Source organism: Asparagus officinalis, chromosome 2, assembly GCF_001876935.1.
Source record: "Asparagus officinalis chromosome 2, Aspof.V1, whole genome shotgun sequence".
NCBI lineage: Eukaryota > Viridiplantae > Streptophyta > Magnoliopsida > Asparagales > Asparagaceae > Asparagus > Asparagus officinalis.
In genome coordinates, this window is record NC_033795.1 from 3,770,124 (window position 1) to 3,788,132 (window position 18,009).

The 18,009-nt window shown below is 35.3% G+C and overlaps 3 protein-coding genes across 3 annotated transcripts in view; 1 reads left to right on the forward strand and 2 right to left on the reverse strand.

The window, feature by feature from the left end:
* LOC109829973 (serine/threonine-protein kinase ppk15-like) overlaps nucleotides 1-1,197 on the reverse strand; it is a 3,770-nt gene extending 2,573 nt beyond the window's left edge. Inside the window, 3 exon segments of the mRNA XM_020397085.1 lie at nucleotides 3-64; nucleotides 153-453; nucleotides 913-1,197. Of these exon segments, the coding sequence (XP_020252674.1) occupies nucleotides 3-64; nucleotides 153-453; nucleotides 913-1,120 (571 nt within the window). The 5' untranslated portion in view covers nucleotides 1,121-1,197.
* On the reverse strand, nucleotides 1,156-3,274 carry LOC109829700. Its single transcript, XM_020396741.1, has 2 exons — nucleotides 2,944-3,274; nucleotides 1,156-1,499 (listed from the first exon to the last, which is right to left on the reverse strand). The coding sequence occupies exons 1-2, from the start codon at nucleotides 3,167-3,169 to the stop codon at nucleotides 1,156-1,158; spliced, it is 570 nt and encodes a 189-aa protein (XP_020252330.1). The 5' UTR covers nucleotides 3,170-3,274.
* Nucleotides 6,585-16,879, forward strand: LOC109829974 (PHD finger protein ALFIN-LIKE 2-like). Its single transcript, XM_020397086.1, is given in 6 exon segments — nucleotides 6,585-6,763; nucleotides 6,859-6,891; nucleotides 6,983-7,046; nucleotides 7,048-7,194; nucleotides 15,927-16,047; nucleotides 16,422-16,879. Coding segments are annotated over 6 exon segments (717 nt in total). The 5' UTR covers nucleotides 6,585-6,663; the 3' UTR covers nucleotides 16,674-16,879.

Here is an 18,009-nt window from a genome sequence, read left to right on the forward strand (position 1 = left end):
ATATCTTCCTGCTATAACTGAATTTAAAACAATCGGCAAATCTTTGTTCTCTTCAAAACCAGTCCTGCAGTAAATATAGTACCATATGTTCATAAGTTTTTCATGTATGACACATAAAAATTACAACGGAGATAGTTTTGCAATCTCAAGACCTGTTTTTGCGATGTATAATTCTCAATTCAAAAATGTCAAATTCATCCTCATGAGCAGTATAGAGCTGAAGATCATCTTCAGGACCGTCTTCCTCACCTTCAACATCAGCTGCTCTAGAATTTAGAAATTCTCTATCAGCTTTTGCAAAAGGCCCAAATTCATAGTCATCGTTTGCATCTATCTGAGGATATTTCTCTGTAACCAAATGTGCACCACATTGTCTATCCAAATCTTCGTTATTTGCATTAGATATACAATTTTTTTTAACATTCTTTTTATCCCTGGAAGCAATGCCATTATCTGCATGCACAAGACATACAATTCAATGATGATAGGTTAAGAAAAAGAAATATTAATACTAAGCACCAAAATGTCATATGGTTTTTCAACATAAACATTAGGAATCATCAAGGTCACATAGAAAGAAATAAAAAAACATTAAACGGAGTTCAAAGTTCAAACGTGAAATTGAGTGAGCAAATCGTAAAAACTTAATCATAACCAGCATAGAATCGAGATAAATTCTAAAATGTGAACAGAACCAAGCAGCAATCTCATTCCTCAAATAACAAACTTGTTATCTATCTCTGAGTATAATAAAAGAAGAAATGCAAAATCAAGAGACATGTAGTGCAATGGTTAACTCAAGCTTTGTGCAATGGAAGAAACTAAAACAGACTCTAACTATACTCGAGGAAAAAGGGGATGAGTTATATGATAAAGTAATAATATCAGTTATATAGACAAGCAAAGACTCACTTGTGCAAGCACTGCTTTCAACTGAATATGGTCCATTTGTCTGAGGTTTCTTCTCCACTGGACCATCCTTGCTGCTTTTTTCTGTCCTCTGACTCTGTTCATAGAGTGAATTGCTCTTCCACACGACAGATTCTGGGCATTCGTTTACCTTCTTCAACTGAAATTCGTCCTCCTCAAATTCGTCCAATATCTCAGTTTCATCAGCCATTATCTGATACCGTCCATAAATTGATGAGTTTGAGCTCAATATTTTATTCCTCTCCACAACCTTTCCATTGCAGCAATCACAGATCTATAAATTTCAGGTTTATCAGTAACAGCAGGATTTGTGCTCTCTTGCCTGAAATTTTCCTCAGCCTCAATAGACATAACAAACTTGTCCTCACTGTGAAAGCTACTGGAGTTTGTTGCTGGTTCAAAGAATGGATTGTTGAGGTAACCTCCATACTGGTCATCATACCAGCAGGAGTCTCCAAATATATTGGGGTTGTTGTACTCCCGAGCAGTTTCAAAATCTGATAATCTAGCTGAAGAGTCCTCAGATTTCGGTCTAGCCGGAGACCAAACTATATAAGGATTGAATAGTTCTGCCAGTTAAAGATTAAGACTTGGTAAGATTCCAGTCAGAACATTAAGATGAATAAGAAATTGAAAATTAAAATCATTTTATCTCTGATAGAATGAGAAAGAAGAAAGAGTTGAACATTTGAGAACTATTGCAAAGGTTGATTGATGTACACTGGCTAATAGTCCATAAGTTTGAAAGTCTGAACTTCTAGATGAAAGTGGTTATCTAACATGCATCATGCCTAAAGGTTTCAGATGTCTTAGGTTCAGACTCGGCAATTCTTAATTAAAAAGTACTAGTGTTGCCCGATTTCATCTGCCCAGAGTTACCTTTACTTGCAAGAACTATCACATGGACATGAAATAAAGCATTAAGCCCACTTGCTTGATATATCTATCGGTTACCTTGAAGCATAAGTTTGAGCATAGCAATTATCAGCAAGCATAAGCATCAGGTTGATATCTCTATTAGTGGCTAAACTTGTTGATTACCAAGAAATTTTAAAACTTTTAACTTAACCTGGAGTAGTAACCCATAGTTGATTACCATAGTTAGTCTCATCCTTACCATCTCACAATTAGATCAAGCCAACATCAACAGTACTCTATGTTGGAGTCTAATACAATGAAAGAGAAGTTAGATTGGCTATTTGGGTTGAAATACATGGGGATTAAGGTGAGAGGGACCAAAAAAATCCCATTTAAACAACCCAGTGGTAAGTGCATTTGTTCTTTTATTGTATGATAATAAAAAAATTTAAGTAAGGTGGGGGGAAATATTTGTTGCAAATGTTAAAATGAGCCAAAAAAAAAACCCCGACAATAACACCAGAAACAAACTATCAATTAAAAACAGCAAAGAAGAAATAAATCACATGCACATCTTTTCCCAAAATGTGCACTTTTCTTTATTACCAATAAAAGAGGGCTAAAAAAAGCATCATCTTATTTTAAAGTGGAAACTAATCTTCCAATTTGCTGATTTCACAAAGAAAATAGGCTAAAATTCAACACTCTTCTATTGCTATTTGCTTGCACGGAATCTAGTTGAGTAAGAAACAGGAAACCTTAGTTCTTTACAGAATTCTCCCCAATAGCTTACGCGCAGAATTTTCGAGTTCATCTCTCAATTAATAAGCAAATAATATCAATAAATAAATCGATCTAAAACTCAGTAACTATCACCAAATTCGCTAATATCATTAAGGGTTCACAATAACTAATCCGGTTACTACAAGACATCAGAACGAATTTAATGGCACTCAAATTAAATAACTTACATGCAAGTATTGATCTTTCAATCTGCAATGATACTCACAAATCGACCTAAAACTCCACAAATCTCACAAAATCCCGTAATATTAGAAACAATTCACAATAGCTAATCGAGCTCCTGCGGCACGTCAGAACGATACTAATGGCATTCAAACTCAAGAAAAAAAAGTCAAAATTCGATCAAATTACCAGAAGGCGAAGACCCCATGCTAACGAAATCCTCCTCCGACGAGCTCGATGCATCGGCGGAGCTCCGGGGCCGTATCCTCACCGGAGGAGGCGGAGGAGGACCCGATCCGTCGACCCCCATGGCGATGACGTCATCTCGAAGGGCGGAGGCGGCACGTGCGAAGCCGTGGGAGGTGAGGAAGTCGAGGACTTCCTGCACGTGCAGCGACGGCGGCGACGGCGTCATTGGGGTTTGGAGGTGAGAGTACCGGCGGAGGAGCGGATCCCGCTGGGGGTTTAAGAATGGGGGGCGTCATTTGCTTTGAGGGGGTGGGATCGGGTGCTTCGCTGTGAAAAGGGGGAAGGAGAAAAAAGGCGAGTAATCTTACCTACTTTGTACAGGGAATGTGTGGGGCCCAATGCTCAGTGAACGTTGCGGATCACGTGGGAGTTGGTTTGCTGTCTAGTCTTGCGCGCTCTGTGTCTGAACGTACTCTAGCTTGTTTTTTTTGCAGATAAGGGCTTTACTAACTTTTTAATTGCATGTCCACATTGTTCGTCGTTCTAGCACCTTTTAGTAACAGACCTAAGAGTAAAGGGCTAAAATGATTCATTAGTTTTTGCTATTTTATTATTAAGCTAAATATCAGAAATCTTTCTTAACATCAGACAATTATCAGATAAATTCCCATAACTTTCATCATATCAGCAAATCTCCTTTAAGTTTAAAATTTTATCAGGAAACCTCCTAGATAGTGTTAATATTAATTTCTAATGGAAAAAAAATCCCTCTATATAATTTTACTCAACTATGTGAAATTTTTGAGTTTCTAATATTTAGACTATTAGGATGATTTTCTGATAAAATCTTAAACGTAAAAGGAGTTGTAAGTGGCCGTTTTGAGTAAGGAGATACGCATTATAATGATCGGTCTGTGAAATTAAGAAGGTATATAGAAATTTTACTATAAAATAAAAAAGAAAAAGGAGGATCACCCGTATAAAAGAAATATAAGTAATTATTCTTGTTACTTCTATGATCAAAACATTCATCTATATAAACTTTAGTAGTATGATACTAAATTTGTAGTGCTAATTTTACTAGGGTATTTTTAATTTAAGAGATCGTTCGAGTTGAGGAGGGAAAAAAGAAAAAGGGAAAAAAGAAAAAGGGGAAAAGATATATAACGATATGTAAAGTTGGGGGATGCAAACTGCGATACCTTTAAACAAAGATGGGTCATTTGCACTTTTAATACGCCCGCTGTTTAGAATTCGCAGACGTTACGGGGCCCGTTAGCAATGAATGGGTGCTTTTTTTGGGGGTCCAAAACTATACGGTTTCTTGATTTCTTCGGATCTTTTTGTCGGGTAGGGCGTCAGTCAAGCGGTTGTTAGCCTAACCTTCCGAGTGCGATCACCGGCCGGTGAGAGAGACGATTATAACGTACAACTAAAATAGTAGCTAGTCCTAATGTCAGCGGATTAAAAAAATAATTAGAGGATTTGGCAAAATTTGTTGTTTTCTTAGCTAGTGGATCAAAGAATGTCTATTTTTACTTAATACGATTAAGGGGGCTGTTTGGCTGTTTTCCGAAAAAATCGGAAATGGAAAACTCACATTTCAACTCATTTTAAGGGATTTCAAGATATTTCCCGTATTTCTTTTTTTTTTTGTTTGTTTGTTTCGCAATGAAATCACCGTCACGTCACCTTTACGTCATATAAGAAACAAATCCAGACGTAATAGTAACACTGTTTCGATTTTCATTTTTTTTGTTGTTGTTTGAACATAAAAAAGAAAATGGAAATCAGTTGCAATAGTAACAATGTTTTTAGCAATTAAATAATCTGTTTTATTCACAGGTATTATTTTAACAGTGCTTTTAGTAATTAAAAATTCATTGAAGTGACATTTCTAAGTGTTTTCAGAGGTTTTGGTGTGAAAATACTTTTCTCAAAAATTTGACGTGACATCCTACGTAGCACACTCATTTTTTTAAATCACAAAAGGAAACAAACATTTGATTTGGAAATCGGTTGAAACCAAAATCCTACGTGGCAGGGGAAAATTTCTTAAAATCTGACGTGGCAGGGTTTTTTCTCAATTTTTTTAGCAAACAAACAGCCCCTTAGTGCAATCTAGACTAGTTAGGGGATTTTGAGGATGTGTCCAAATCCAATGTAATTAATAAAAGCTGGATTATTAAAATTGCATGGAAGGATGATTTCCTCAAAAGATGCCTAACTTTTATCCCCTTTTTCCTCGATGATAAAGTGATTAAGTTAGTTTTTAATTTTAACAAAGCATGGCTTAAGATATGGTACATTGATATAGATATTTACAAGCTAAAGCAAATCATGAGAGTATCTGAGTATGCCAAAGGGCTGAGGGGCAAAAAGGGCAAAAAAAAGGGGGGAAAGTGATACGGTATTGGCTCTTAACTACGGGAGACGACATAGCCAGCTAAAAACACATGCAAAATGGCGGCACAAAATAATGAGAGGTGCACGGGTGTTGGGTTTTGACCGTATAATATTAGCGTGCACTATATAGCAAAGAGCTTTGGATATAAAATAAGGACAAATTTTCAAAACTTTTGTCAAATTTTTTTTAAAAAAAATCCGTTTCAAATTTAATTTTTAAAAACCGATATAGTTGAGCTGAAACTGAATCGGTTTTTTTAAAAAAAAATTCTAAACTTCACGGGAGTTAAAGTCCCGTAAAGTTTTATTATATAAAAAACTTCATAGAACTTCAACTCTCATGAAATTTGAGATTTTTTTTTAAAACAGCACAGTTTCAGCCAATTTGATTTTTTTAAATTAAGTTTAAAATAAGTTTTTTTTAACAATAAAATTCAAAACAGTTAGATTTTTAAAATTTGTCCTATAGAATAATGCTATTGTCCTCGATGCATGCGAACATTAATGCACATGCATGATGACAAACTTTTACGAGATTGCAAAGTATATTGTATTCCTTGGATACTGTACTGCAATATTGGTTACGTCTGTGCGTGCTTCAGCCCAAGCCCATACGAGGCCTATGTTTCTAAATACTGTTGGGCCGAATTCCACTTCTACTGGGCTGAGCCCATGCCATTGAGCAGGCCATGAAAGAATTTGGTTATGACACGGGGTTTTCCTCCATTTTCTAGTTTAAACCAGAGTCAAGAAACCAACCCACGTAACAAGCGCTTTTGCCAACCGAAAGGAAAAAGGTACTCCTATCCATAAAATAGCTAATTGCCGATGTACCTAAAAATAGGGAAAATCCGATGGTGAGGGTAATATATAGAAGATAATATGAGGAACAACAAATTAGTTATTTATTTTGAATAAGCGCAATCAATATGCGAAACCAATACACATAATTAAACTATCGATACAAATTACCTATCGAATCGACAGGCCGTCTGTACAATCATCAACTTTAAAACTGGTAGCAAGGCATGCAACTCTATAAAGGCCTTAAGAAGCCCATGACAACTTGGGAAAGCAGCGAGCATTAAAAAGCAAAAGAAATTAAAAAGGCAAGTCTATTTTAAACGGCCTGTGTGTAAGTGTGTAACCCATGGCCCATGAAAATGCATCCCGTGAAGCCCAGTCCGCTAGAATAAAAGGAACATGAAAATCCAAGATCCAGAAACGAAAAGCAACGCTAATAACGACATATCTCTTTCTCTCTCTCTAAAAGCTTTCCAAGCTCTGAACTTTCTCTCTCCTCGATCTCCGGCCATGGAGATGCCGTCGATCTCCTCCGCCCCTCGCACCGTCGAAGACATATTCAAGGACTACAGCGGCCGCCGCAACGGCATCGTCCGAGCCCTAACTAACGGTAACCAACATCAGATACAGATCTCTTCTCCTTTCTTTCCTTTTTTAGTATTAAATCCCCGATTTCTAACCCTAGTCCCCAATTTCCTACTTCAGAGGTGGAGGAATTCTATGCTCTCTGCGATCCAGGTGAATCCTCCGTCTCTGCTGTCATATTTCGATGCAATAACTAGGTTTTTCTTTGATTGACTTGATTGTGGGTTTGTGGATCTTGTTGAAGATAAGGAGAATCTTTGCTTGTACGGACACCCGAACAACACGTGGGAGGTGACGCTGCCGGCGGAGGGAGCTGCCGGAGCCGGCGCTGGGGATCAATTTTGCGAGGGATGGGATGAACCGGAGGGATTGGCTCTCGCTGGTCGCCGTCCACAGCGACTCGTGGCTCTTGTCCGTGGCGTTCTACTTGGGGGCCAGGTTCAATGGCAATGAGAGGTAATGCTGCTCAGCTGTTTTTGTTTAGAAATTTAAGTGATTCTATGAGTTGATTGAAGTGGGTTCAGAAAGCTCGTAACTTGTCGTGGAAAGCTTCTGTTGTTTGATGCTTTAATGACACTGCATGTTGTTGGTTACTTGGATTTGCTAGAATTCTCCACATTAGGAGTCTTTTTCCAATGTATGCCCCCATTGAGTCGGGGACATGGATCTCGAAACATTATCAGGCTAAAAAATGTTACATTTTTCTGTATTCGTGGTCAGTATCTGTTAAGTTGATTGACATGGGTTTGGAAAGTCTAGTCACTTGTGGTGTCTAAAATATTATCTTTGTTTATGGAGGGAAAAAGCCATAACTTGTCATGGAGCAGTTTTGTTGCGGACAAATTTTCAAAATAGATCCCTTTAGGACTTTATTTTCAAAAAATGACCCATTTAAAATTTATTTGTCATTTTCGATCCAGTTTCAGAGCCACCTGGCTGAAACTGGGTCGAAAATGACAAATAAATTTTGAAAACTTCACATGATTTAAAATCCTGTGAAGTCTAGTGCCTGATTAACCACGCTAATGAAGCTACAAAAGTTTAAAAACTTCACGGGATTTAAAATTCCGTGAAGTGTAGTGTCTGATTAACCACGCTAAACTTCACGAGTTAATCAGACACTTTCAAACTTTATTTATTTGCCATTTTCGACCTGGTTTTAGCCAGGTTGCTGAAACCAGGTCGAAAATGATAAATAAATTTCCAAGGGGTCGATTTTTGAAAATAAATTCCTAAAGGGGTCTATTTTGAAAACTTTTCCTTTTGTTGCTTGATTTGTAAATGCCACTGTATGTTGGTTTCTGTTCGACTGTTCGTAGTGACTTGTGGCTCGTCTACTTGAGTGCCAGGTTCAATGGGAAGAGAGGTCATGCTGCTCTAATTTTGAAAGAAGTTGGTTTAGAAAATTCTATGGGTCTGGAAAGGTTTCTGTTTTTGTATGGAAAGGGAAGGCTCGTAACTTCTTGTGGATCAGTTTGTAGCTTGGTGCGTAAATGCCATTACATGTTATATAATGGCATTTAAGCACCAAGCTACAAACTGTTGTGCACAGTTATTTGTTAAGATGACAAAAGATGGTTTAGAAAGTTTTGTGAGATCCAGAAACAATTCTGTTCCGTTATGGAAGGGGAGAGCTCGTAATCTGTTGTTGAACAATTTGTTTTTTATGCTTAAATTTCATTTCATGTTGGTTTATTTGGAGTTGTTGGAATTCTCCACATTAGAACCTTCTTCCCATTCATGTTTGCATTGAAATGGGGACATGGATTTAGATAAAGGAATAGGTGTTAAAGTGATACAGTATAATGCATATCAATGTTCTTGGCATTTAAAGTGATCTAAATTTCAGGCTCCATCTCTAAAAGTGTTCTTTATTTTAAAGTGCAGTAGTGTGTATGTGCGACCGTTTAATTTCGAACAAAATTTCAAAGCTCTCCTACTTCCTAAGTTATTATAAGTTGGAAGCTGTTATTTTACCCCTTAATGAAAGCTTTAGATGTCGCCAAGCAGATGCATGAGAAAATATTAAAATCCTTGTGGAATAGTTTATCATATAGATTTAGATTTCTCTGCCTCATTAGGTGTAAGTTAGAGGCTTTGGTTTATTGAACATTAACATCCTCTTGCATGACCATTTTCAGTGGGTAATCTAGGTGTAGAATAAGGCTGTGGATGGAAAGTGTTAATTATGATATGAATGAACCCTAAATCAGTTAAGATTTGAACTTCCCTAAAAATGTTAGTTTTGGTTAAAAAAAGGAATGATATAGATGTGATCATTTAAATTCTCATGTTAAAAGTTTTATGATTACTATTGTGAAGCTTTTTAAGCTTGTCTTAAATTTCCTCTTTGTTTTGGCATTGAGGAGCTAGCCATTTTTTGTCCGGATTACGTTTGTCATATTGGATTGTCACCATATTAAAGTCCATTGTGTGGACCTGACTCCTTCATGTATGTCCAAATTAAGATGTAAGTTAGGTTTGGAGTAAGGTGAGGCGAAGTCTATTCTTTGGTACAAAATCTCTAGATTGGCTGGTATTGAATTTTTTGAGATTTGACTAAAAACTTTATCATGGTTTGGTATGTCTGAAAGATGCAATTATTTGAGTTATCCTTTGTCAATGGTTATTTTGTGCTGTCCAACATTTGCTTGCAGTTTTGGGTTTAATAAAGCATATATGGAATGCAAGCCCTAACTTTTGGGTTAGGGATGAAAGCTTCTTAATCCAAATTTCATGGCATAACATACTTGATTCCCTTTGTATATTGTTTTGGTGGATGGCATATTTAATCCTAAAAAAACACCATTCGTCAGAGACTAAATTTTCTTGCTAATAAATAAGCTTTTTGGTGATGCATGCAACATCGATGATATCAATTAGTTGCATGCAAGTTTTCTATCTAGTTCACGTTCCAAGTAAATCCTGATTATTAACTTTTTAGAAAGTGGTAAGGCACCTTGAAAGTAAGTTATATAGGGAAAGTAAAGGCTTCTATCAACATTAATGTAGGAGGATCCTCTAATTATAATCTTTTATTTTCTTTTTCTTTAAATAGAAAATAAAGAATATTAGAACGGGGTGGTGATATCTCACTTCAGCTTGTTGGTATAATGGCTTGCTAGTGTTTGTTGTGCTTATTTAGCAAGTTAATGGCATAATGTTACATGTATTTTCGAGCACATATATTCTATGCCGTTATAGTCTTTATTCTTTGGATATTGTTTAGTAATTTTTAGCAAGTTGTCATAGTAGACTTAACTGATAAAGCTTGTTAGGGTGAAAATTATTATTAGAGGCATCTTCTTCAAGGATATGCTAAAGGAGAAGTGCTTGTGCTAGATAAGCTTGCATGCCGATAATACAATATAATTTTTGCCAATGAGAGGTCTCAAGTTGTCACCTGGATGCATAAATCTCAGGTTTTATGTTACTTTTGTGTTACAAAGGAGTGCAGCTTTGGTCATGAAATATCCATAAACAATTGATATTGAAGAATAAGTGTTGACATAGATGTTAGAAATTAGACTAAGCATATTCTTCTTTTTGCTGCCTGCCTAAGTTGCATGGGTATGGTTATGGGTGCTGGTACGGCTACGGGTGCTAGTACAGATACGGGACACGACAAATTTGGAAAAAGTAGGGTACTAGGACGCATCTTTAAATATGTATGTTATGTACATTTATATGTATTAGAATTAATAATTTACTTAAGGTCAATATTATTTTTTCATTTACATAAGATCAATATATTAGAAATAGATGTGAAGTGTAGAATATACATTCAAGAAGTATATGAGGAGTGTCTTAAATTAAAACATGTGGTATATAATTGAGTATAAGCTTGAACAGACGTGTGCGTAGTATAAGCTTGAACAGACGTGTGCGTAGTATAAGCTTGAACAAACGTGTGCATATATTCAAGAAGTGTCCATGAAGTTTGGGTATGGGTATGGGTACGTGTCAGGTATGGGGTACGGCTTCCAAATAGAAGTACCCAGGTAACATAGCTGCCTGCATTATGTCATACTGGGCTTGAAATATATATATCTATTTATACCAAATAGGAGAATGAAATTCTATAAACTAAGTTTCTTAGTATGGGGGGTCAAACAGCCACCAGATTGCTAGTGTTCAGTTGCAGAAACCATCAAAGTAGTACAATACATCTTCAGTTAGTCAGATCTATATATTGTCTCCTTTCCTAATAGTTCTGAGTTCAGGATCTTTATTGAATTGTTGCACACATACTTTTCATGTGATTTTTGACTATGAGGTTGTAGGTTTTGCTGAACGAATATTCATTCTTTTCATTAGTTTGAGTAAGAAAATTTGCAGTTTGTACAAAAGGTTCTCTTTGTTGTTAATAAGTTGATTTCTATGACTTTTTTCATATCCCTCACCATATTTTGCTTGCATGACTGAAAGCCCTTGTTTCTGGGGTATGACAGTCATACATTTATTGTTGCATTCAGAGGATCAGGTTATGATTTGTGGTTTTCATGAACTTTAAGTGATACATGTTTTTTAGGACAATTCTAGTTGTTTTATTTTGGACATATTGACAAAAAATGTGAGCTTGCATTTGAAAAATGTTGGCATTTGAGATATATTACTGACATTCAGAAACTCTGGCACTGAGGCTTATATTCTGCCTAAATTTAATGGTTTGATATTCTGCATCAGTTGCAATGTCTACAGAATCGCTATAATAATATATGAACTGTATAGACTAACTGCCATTTTTGGCAGTTTCGACCTAGTGGCAATTTAGTGCTCATACTTCAATATTCGCAATTTTCATGGGTATAACCTACATTTTTTGTCCATGTTGACCCAATAGCAATTAAGTGTGGACTATGAAATTCACGATCTTTAGCAGTTATAACACACTTATTGTCCATTTTAATGCATAACAATTAGTCCGTGTATTATGATGTTTGTTATTTTCATGGACTATATAACCCATGATTTCTCCCGTTTTTGTATGTTTCAATTTAATGGCAATTACTACGCATACCTGAAATTTTGCTATTTGCATAGAACCAATGATTTTTGTTCACTTTTGTCCATCTCTACCGAATGACAATTAGTACACTAACTTTAAAATTCATCTTTTTCATAGGGTATAACCTACAATTTTCGTTCATATTTGACTGTCTTGGCCCATTGATAATTTAATGCATAGGCTTCAAAATTCATGACTTTCATGGGCTAGAATCCACTTTTTTGTTCATTTTTTCTGTTTCAACCTAATGAAAATTAGTGCATGTACTTCGAAATTCTTGAGTTTCACGGGCTCTAACTCACGATTTTCGTTCATATTTGTTTGTTTTGGCTCATTGGTAATTTAATGCGCAGACTTCAAAATTCATGATTTTCGTGTTGTACAACCCACAATTTTCTTTCCATTTTTGTTAGGTCCATGGACTACAAAAGTAATGATTTTCATGAGTGAACGCACAATTTCTATCCATTTTTGTTTGTGTCGACTCAATATCAATTCATAGGCATACTTCAAATTTGCGATTTTCATGAGTTGTAACACACGATTTCTGTCCTTTTGTGTTAGTTTAGATCCAGTGGTCAAGTGCAAGAGCTTCAAAGGTCACTATATTTATGGTTGTAACCTAAGATTCCCATCAACTTTTTCCTTTGCGACCCAATGACAATTAGCATGCAGACTTCAATATTTGAGTTTTCACGGGCTATAACCACGTTTTTGTTTATTTTTTTACCTTTTTGATCCAATGGAAATTTAGTGTGCGAACTTCAAGATTTGCGATTTTCATATGCTATAACCTTTGATTTTTGTTCATGCTTTGTCCACTTCGACTTAATGTTGACTAGTGCATAAACTTTAATATTCACGATTTTGCTAGCTAACTCACGATTTTCTCCTTTTTGCCCGTTTTGATCCAATAGCAATTAAGTGCACGAACTTCGAACTTTGCGATTTTCATAAGCAACCCACAATTTATGTCTATTTTTGTCCATTTCAGCCTAATGGCAATTAGTACACGGACTTGAAAATTCGTAATTTTCATGGGCTATAATTCACGAATTTTGTTCTTTTTTATGCGTTTTGACTCAATAATAGTTAAGTGTGGTCTTCAAAATTTATGGTTTTCATAGCTATAATAGTATAACTCACAATTTTTGTTCATTTTTGTTCGTTTCTGTGTAATGACCATTAGTATGCATGCTTCAAAATTCACAATTTTTTGGGCTACCCAGGATTTTTGTCCTTTTTGACACAATGTCAATTAGTATTCAGACTTTAAAATTCACGAGGCTATAACTTTCTGTATTTGTCCACTTTTGTCCTTTTTTGATCCAATGGCAATTTATTGCACATACTTCGAAATTCGCGTTTTTAATGGACTATAATCCTAGCTTTTTGTCCATTTGTGTTCGTTTCTACCTAAATGCAAGTAGTACATGCATTTTAAAATTCACAATTTTCATGGGCTATATATATAACCTACGACTTTCTTCCATATTCATCTGTTTCGACCTAATGATAACTAAGTTTAAACTTCATAATTCGCTATTTTCATAAACTATAACATACGATTTTTTTCATTTCAATCCAAAGACAATTATTACACATTTAAAAATTCGTGATTTTCATGTGCTATCAAACAACTTTTTTTTCCATTTTGTTCGTTTTGATCTAATAGGTGTGTGGACTTTAAAATTTTGTAATTTCATGAGCTATAATCAATGAGCTTTGTTCATTTTTGTCTGTTTCGAGCCAATAGCAGCTAAATACGCAAACTTCAAAATTGACGATTTTCATGGGCTATGATGCACAAATTCTGTTCATTTCTGTATGTTTTGACCCTATGGTAGTTAAGTGCACGTATTTCAAAATTCACGCTTTTATTCGTCCACATTTATTTGTTTCGATCTAATGACAATTAGTATGCATATTCAAAATTTTGTGAGTTTTATGGGATATAAGTACAACCCGCAATTTTTGTTGAAACCTTGTGGCAATTTGGTGCGCAACCTCAAATTAGTGAGTTTATAAAACCACGATATTTATAATGGTGTGCAGACTTCAAAATTCGGGATTTTAATGAGTTTATAAAACCACGATATTTATCCGTTTTTGTCAGATGGCATTTCATTACCATACTTTAAAATCCACAATGCTTATTGGTTACAAATCATGCCGTTTGTCCATTTTTGTTCATTTCGACGATAGTTAGTACGTATACATAAAAGCACGGTGTTCATGAGCTATATAATCCACGATATTTGTCTTTTTTGTTCTGTTTCGATCCAATAGCAATTAAGTGGGGCAGTCAATGACAATCAAGTGGGCGGGTGTCAAAATTCGCAATTTTCATAGGCTTACCCATTATTTTCATCGATTTTTGTCTATTTCGACCAAATGACTGGTAGTACACAAAATTTAAAATTTGTGATTTTAATGGGCTAACTTGCGAATTTTAATGGCTAATCCATAATTTTTGTTCATTTCTTGTTTGTTTTGATCCAATGATAATTTAGTGCATGAACTTCAAAATTATGTTTTTATGGGCTATAGCCTACAAATTTTGTCCATGTTTGTCCGTTTTCAATCAATGGCAATTAAGCGTGCAGTTTCAAAATTTGTCATTTTCAAGGGTTATAATCCACGATTTTTGTCTGTTGTGACCTAGTGGTGATTGGTATGCATATTTCAAAATTCACAGTTTTTATTGGCTAACCCATAATTTCATTCATATTTGTTTGATTCGACCTAATGGCAATTTAGTGTGCAAACATCAAAATTTGTGATTGTTATGGGCTATAAGTCACGATTTTTGTCCATTTTGTCCATTTTTTAGTAATAGCAATTAAGTCTACGGATTGCAAAATTCGCTATTTTCACAAGCTATAATAACCCACAATTTAATCCATTTTTGTTCATTTCGACCCTATTGTAATTAGTACTTGTATTTCGACATTTGTGATTTTCATTGGCTATACCGGTATAACCATTGAATTTTGTCTATTTTTGCTTGTTTTAACCCATGGCAATTAAGTGCACAGACTTCAAGATTCGTGATTTTTAGAGGCGATAAATAACAATTTTTGTCTATTTCAATCTGATGACAACTTAGTGGGCAGACTTAAAAACTTGCGATTTTCCCACTATTTTTGACCGTTTTTGCCCGTTCCAATTCATTTGCAATTTAGTGTGCAAACTTCAAAATTTATGATTTTCATGGGTTATAACCTTGAATTTTCCCCCGGTTTATTGTTTCAACTCAATGCAATAAGTACGCATACTTTAAAAAATTCACAATTTTTATGGGCTATAACTTAAAATTCACAATTTTCATGGGCTATAACTGATGATTTTATATTTACATTATCTTTTTCAGTTCCTTAGAGCATGATTTTTGTTAACCTTTTCTTATTCTACCTGAATCTAAATTCTATGATTTTATGTTATGCATCAGCTGTATAGTCTGACAAATTACTGTCATACCATATCAGTTTAACTTGGTTAGTTTCGAAAAGAGTGTGGTTTATGAAGTCTCATGTAAGTGCATGTCCTGAGAGAGTTTGTTTATCTCCTTACTGTTTTAGATTTAAGTTACACTTTTCTAGTTCTTTGGAGCATTATTTGTGAACCTCTTTATGGTTTAATGTCTTGGTAGAGGTGGTTAGACTCATCATTTCTTTAGATTCTAAAAACTTGAGCCAAAGGCAGTTTTTTCAATCATCAAAACTAGAATTAACTTTTCTAATTGGCATATTTTTGCTTGGATGTAATAATGCACCATATTTTTCGGTTCATTGAAAATCATTGAGTCCATGAAACTCCGGAGATTTTTAAATTTGTCAGATTCTACAAAATGTTTATGATTTTAATTCTTCGGTTCATCTGCAGTTTCCACAATAAAAAAATCATTATTTGACATGTTACAGTTTGCTGGGACAATCTCCATGCAGCTATCAGTTCACGTAGTCTCATGCCAGTTAATGTGGCTCCCAAGTTACAAGTTTCATGTACCAGATAATGATGTGCAGTTCTAAATTTGGCCTGTTCCATGTTGTGTATGCAACAGCATACCCTTGTTACATCTGTTCCTCCTCCAGATATTTTACTAGAGCTTATTTATTATTTATTTTTTTTATTTTTAATGTTTTTGGAGTTTGATTCAGTTGCACTTCGAATTTCACAGGAAACGTTTATTCAGCATGATTAATGATTTGCCAACTGTTTATGAAGTGGTATCTGATAGAAAGCAGGGAAGAGAAAAGTCGGGCATGGATAGCGGAAGTAAATCAAAACCGTCCACAAAGGTTAGATACTTAACTGATCGTATACACTGTTTGCTTTTTTTTTCTTGGGCTCCTACTTACCTACATAACTGCTAACTCTATGCTATTTTTAAGTAATCCCTGTTCTACGGTTCTACCTTATTTAAAAAAACATAAAACACTGAGAATTCCCCAAAAAAGGTTTTTTTTTTCTTGGTTCCTGGGCACTTAGAGATTTTGGACAGGAACGAATTTACATAGTTTATTCTATAATAGAAAAATAAAAGATATGTTTAACTAAATTGGAGGGTAAACAAATATGAACATTTTGCCATAAATTTGAGAGATATATAGGTTATTAAAAAAAAACTTCCATTTACTCATCTCGTGACTTTTGGGTTTAAACTCATGTACAGAGGTCAAGTGACGGTCAAATAAAGAACAACTCAAAACCGGTTGATGAGGCTTATCCTGAGGACGAAGATGAACACAGCGAAACTCTCTGTGGGAGTTGTGGCGGCAACTATAATGCAAACGAGTTCTGGATCGGGTGTGATATATGCGAGAGGTGGTTTCATGGGAAATGTGTGAAGATAACCCCGGCCAGAGCTGAGAGCATTAAGCACTACAAATGCCCTCTCTGTAGCTCAAAGAAAAGCAGGCAGTAAACCGTATCTTAACTTAACAGGCTGTTTTATTCTTGCGTTTTATTTTTATTTTTAACAGTTCCTTAGTGTTAGGTTGTCGAAGTTTTCCCTTCTCATAGTTTTCCATGTTGATATATAAGATGTTTTTTAGTGTAAGAACTCGATGTTTATTGTATATCTGCAACTTGCGCCCTTCATGGTTTTCGCCTTCGAACCTTATTTTGTCATTTTGAAGTTCGTTAGCTTTACATGTATGACTAATGCCCAAATCTTAGTAGCGTAGCGGCAGTGGAATCAACACTGCGAATGCAGAACAATAGAAGCTGTGGAGTTCAAGAGAAACCTTTTCATAATGTTGCGTGTTTTGTATGTTTTGGTCATTGCATTGTCCTATTCAAGAGAAATCAAGTTTTTTTTAAAAAAAAATTGTTTTCTTCAGGCATCTACAAGACACGTAAATCATGACAAGTTTCCATCCCAGCTTAGATGATGTACATTTGCTAAATAATTTCTCACTCCTATTTTGTATATAAATGACTTGAGTAATGTTTGAATAGCTTGTGGCTTTGAGGTTTCTATATCACAAGAAGGGATTCACTTAGCGCAATACAAATATGCTTTATCTATTTGTGCGCTATTTAAAAAAAAAAACGAATCAAACTGCAAGATGACAATGGACAATTATTATTAGACCAAAAGGATCCACCCCCACCCCAACACACACACACACACACACAAAACGTCTTTAAAATAGGAACATTTTGTAGAAACCCTATTTGATTTCCAATTTATACATAAATCATGTTTAAACCGTTTTTTATTGCAATAAACCATTTGAAATCCACTTTTTTTAGTTCTTTTTTTCAGCAACTGGTTACACTTGGCCTCCGTCAGATATCATATCTCTGATATATTTGGTATTTGACAACTAATTATTACATAAAACACCTTGCCTCCATTAAAGATCATAATATGCTTGGTATTTGACAACTAATTATTGCATAAAAGACGAAAAGAATTGACTTAAAAAGTGAGTCCAAATGGTTACTACCCGATCAATTTGTAAACCAACTTTGAGATTTTCATTGTAAATCCTCCCCCCACGAGCAAATAAATATGCATATTATTTCCTTGCTAGGCGCCATTCTAACAAGCGCCAGCGTTTAGTACCCACGCGTCCATCACGAGACCTGCCGGTTCTGAGCTTCAAGTGATCTTCCACGTGTTTCCACCTCCCGGCATGATTGGTTTTTGTTTTTCCCACGTTAAACATGATGATATAATTGATGTGCGGACGCGGAAATTCAATTAATTAAGTGATGGTGACTTTGGGCTGCAGTAGCCTCATTAGGTGGAT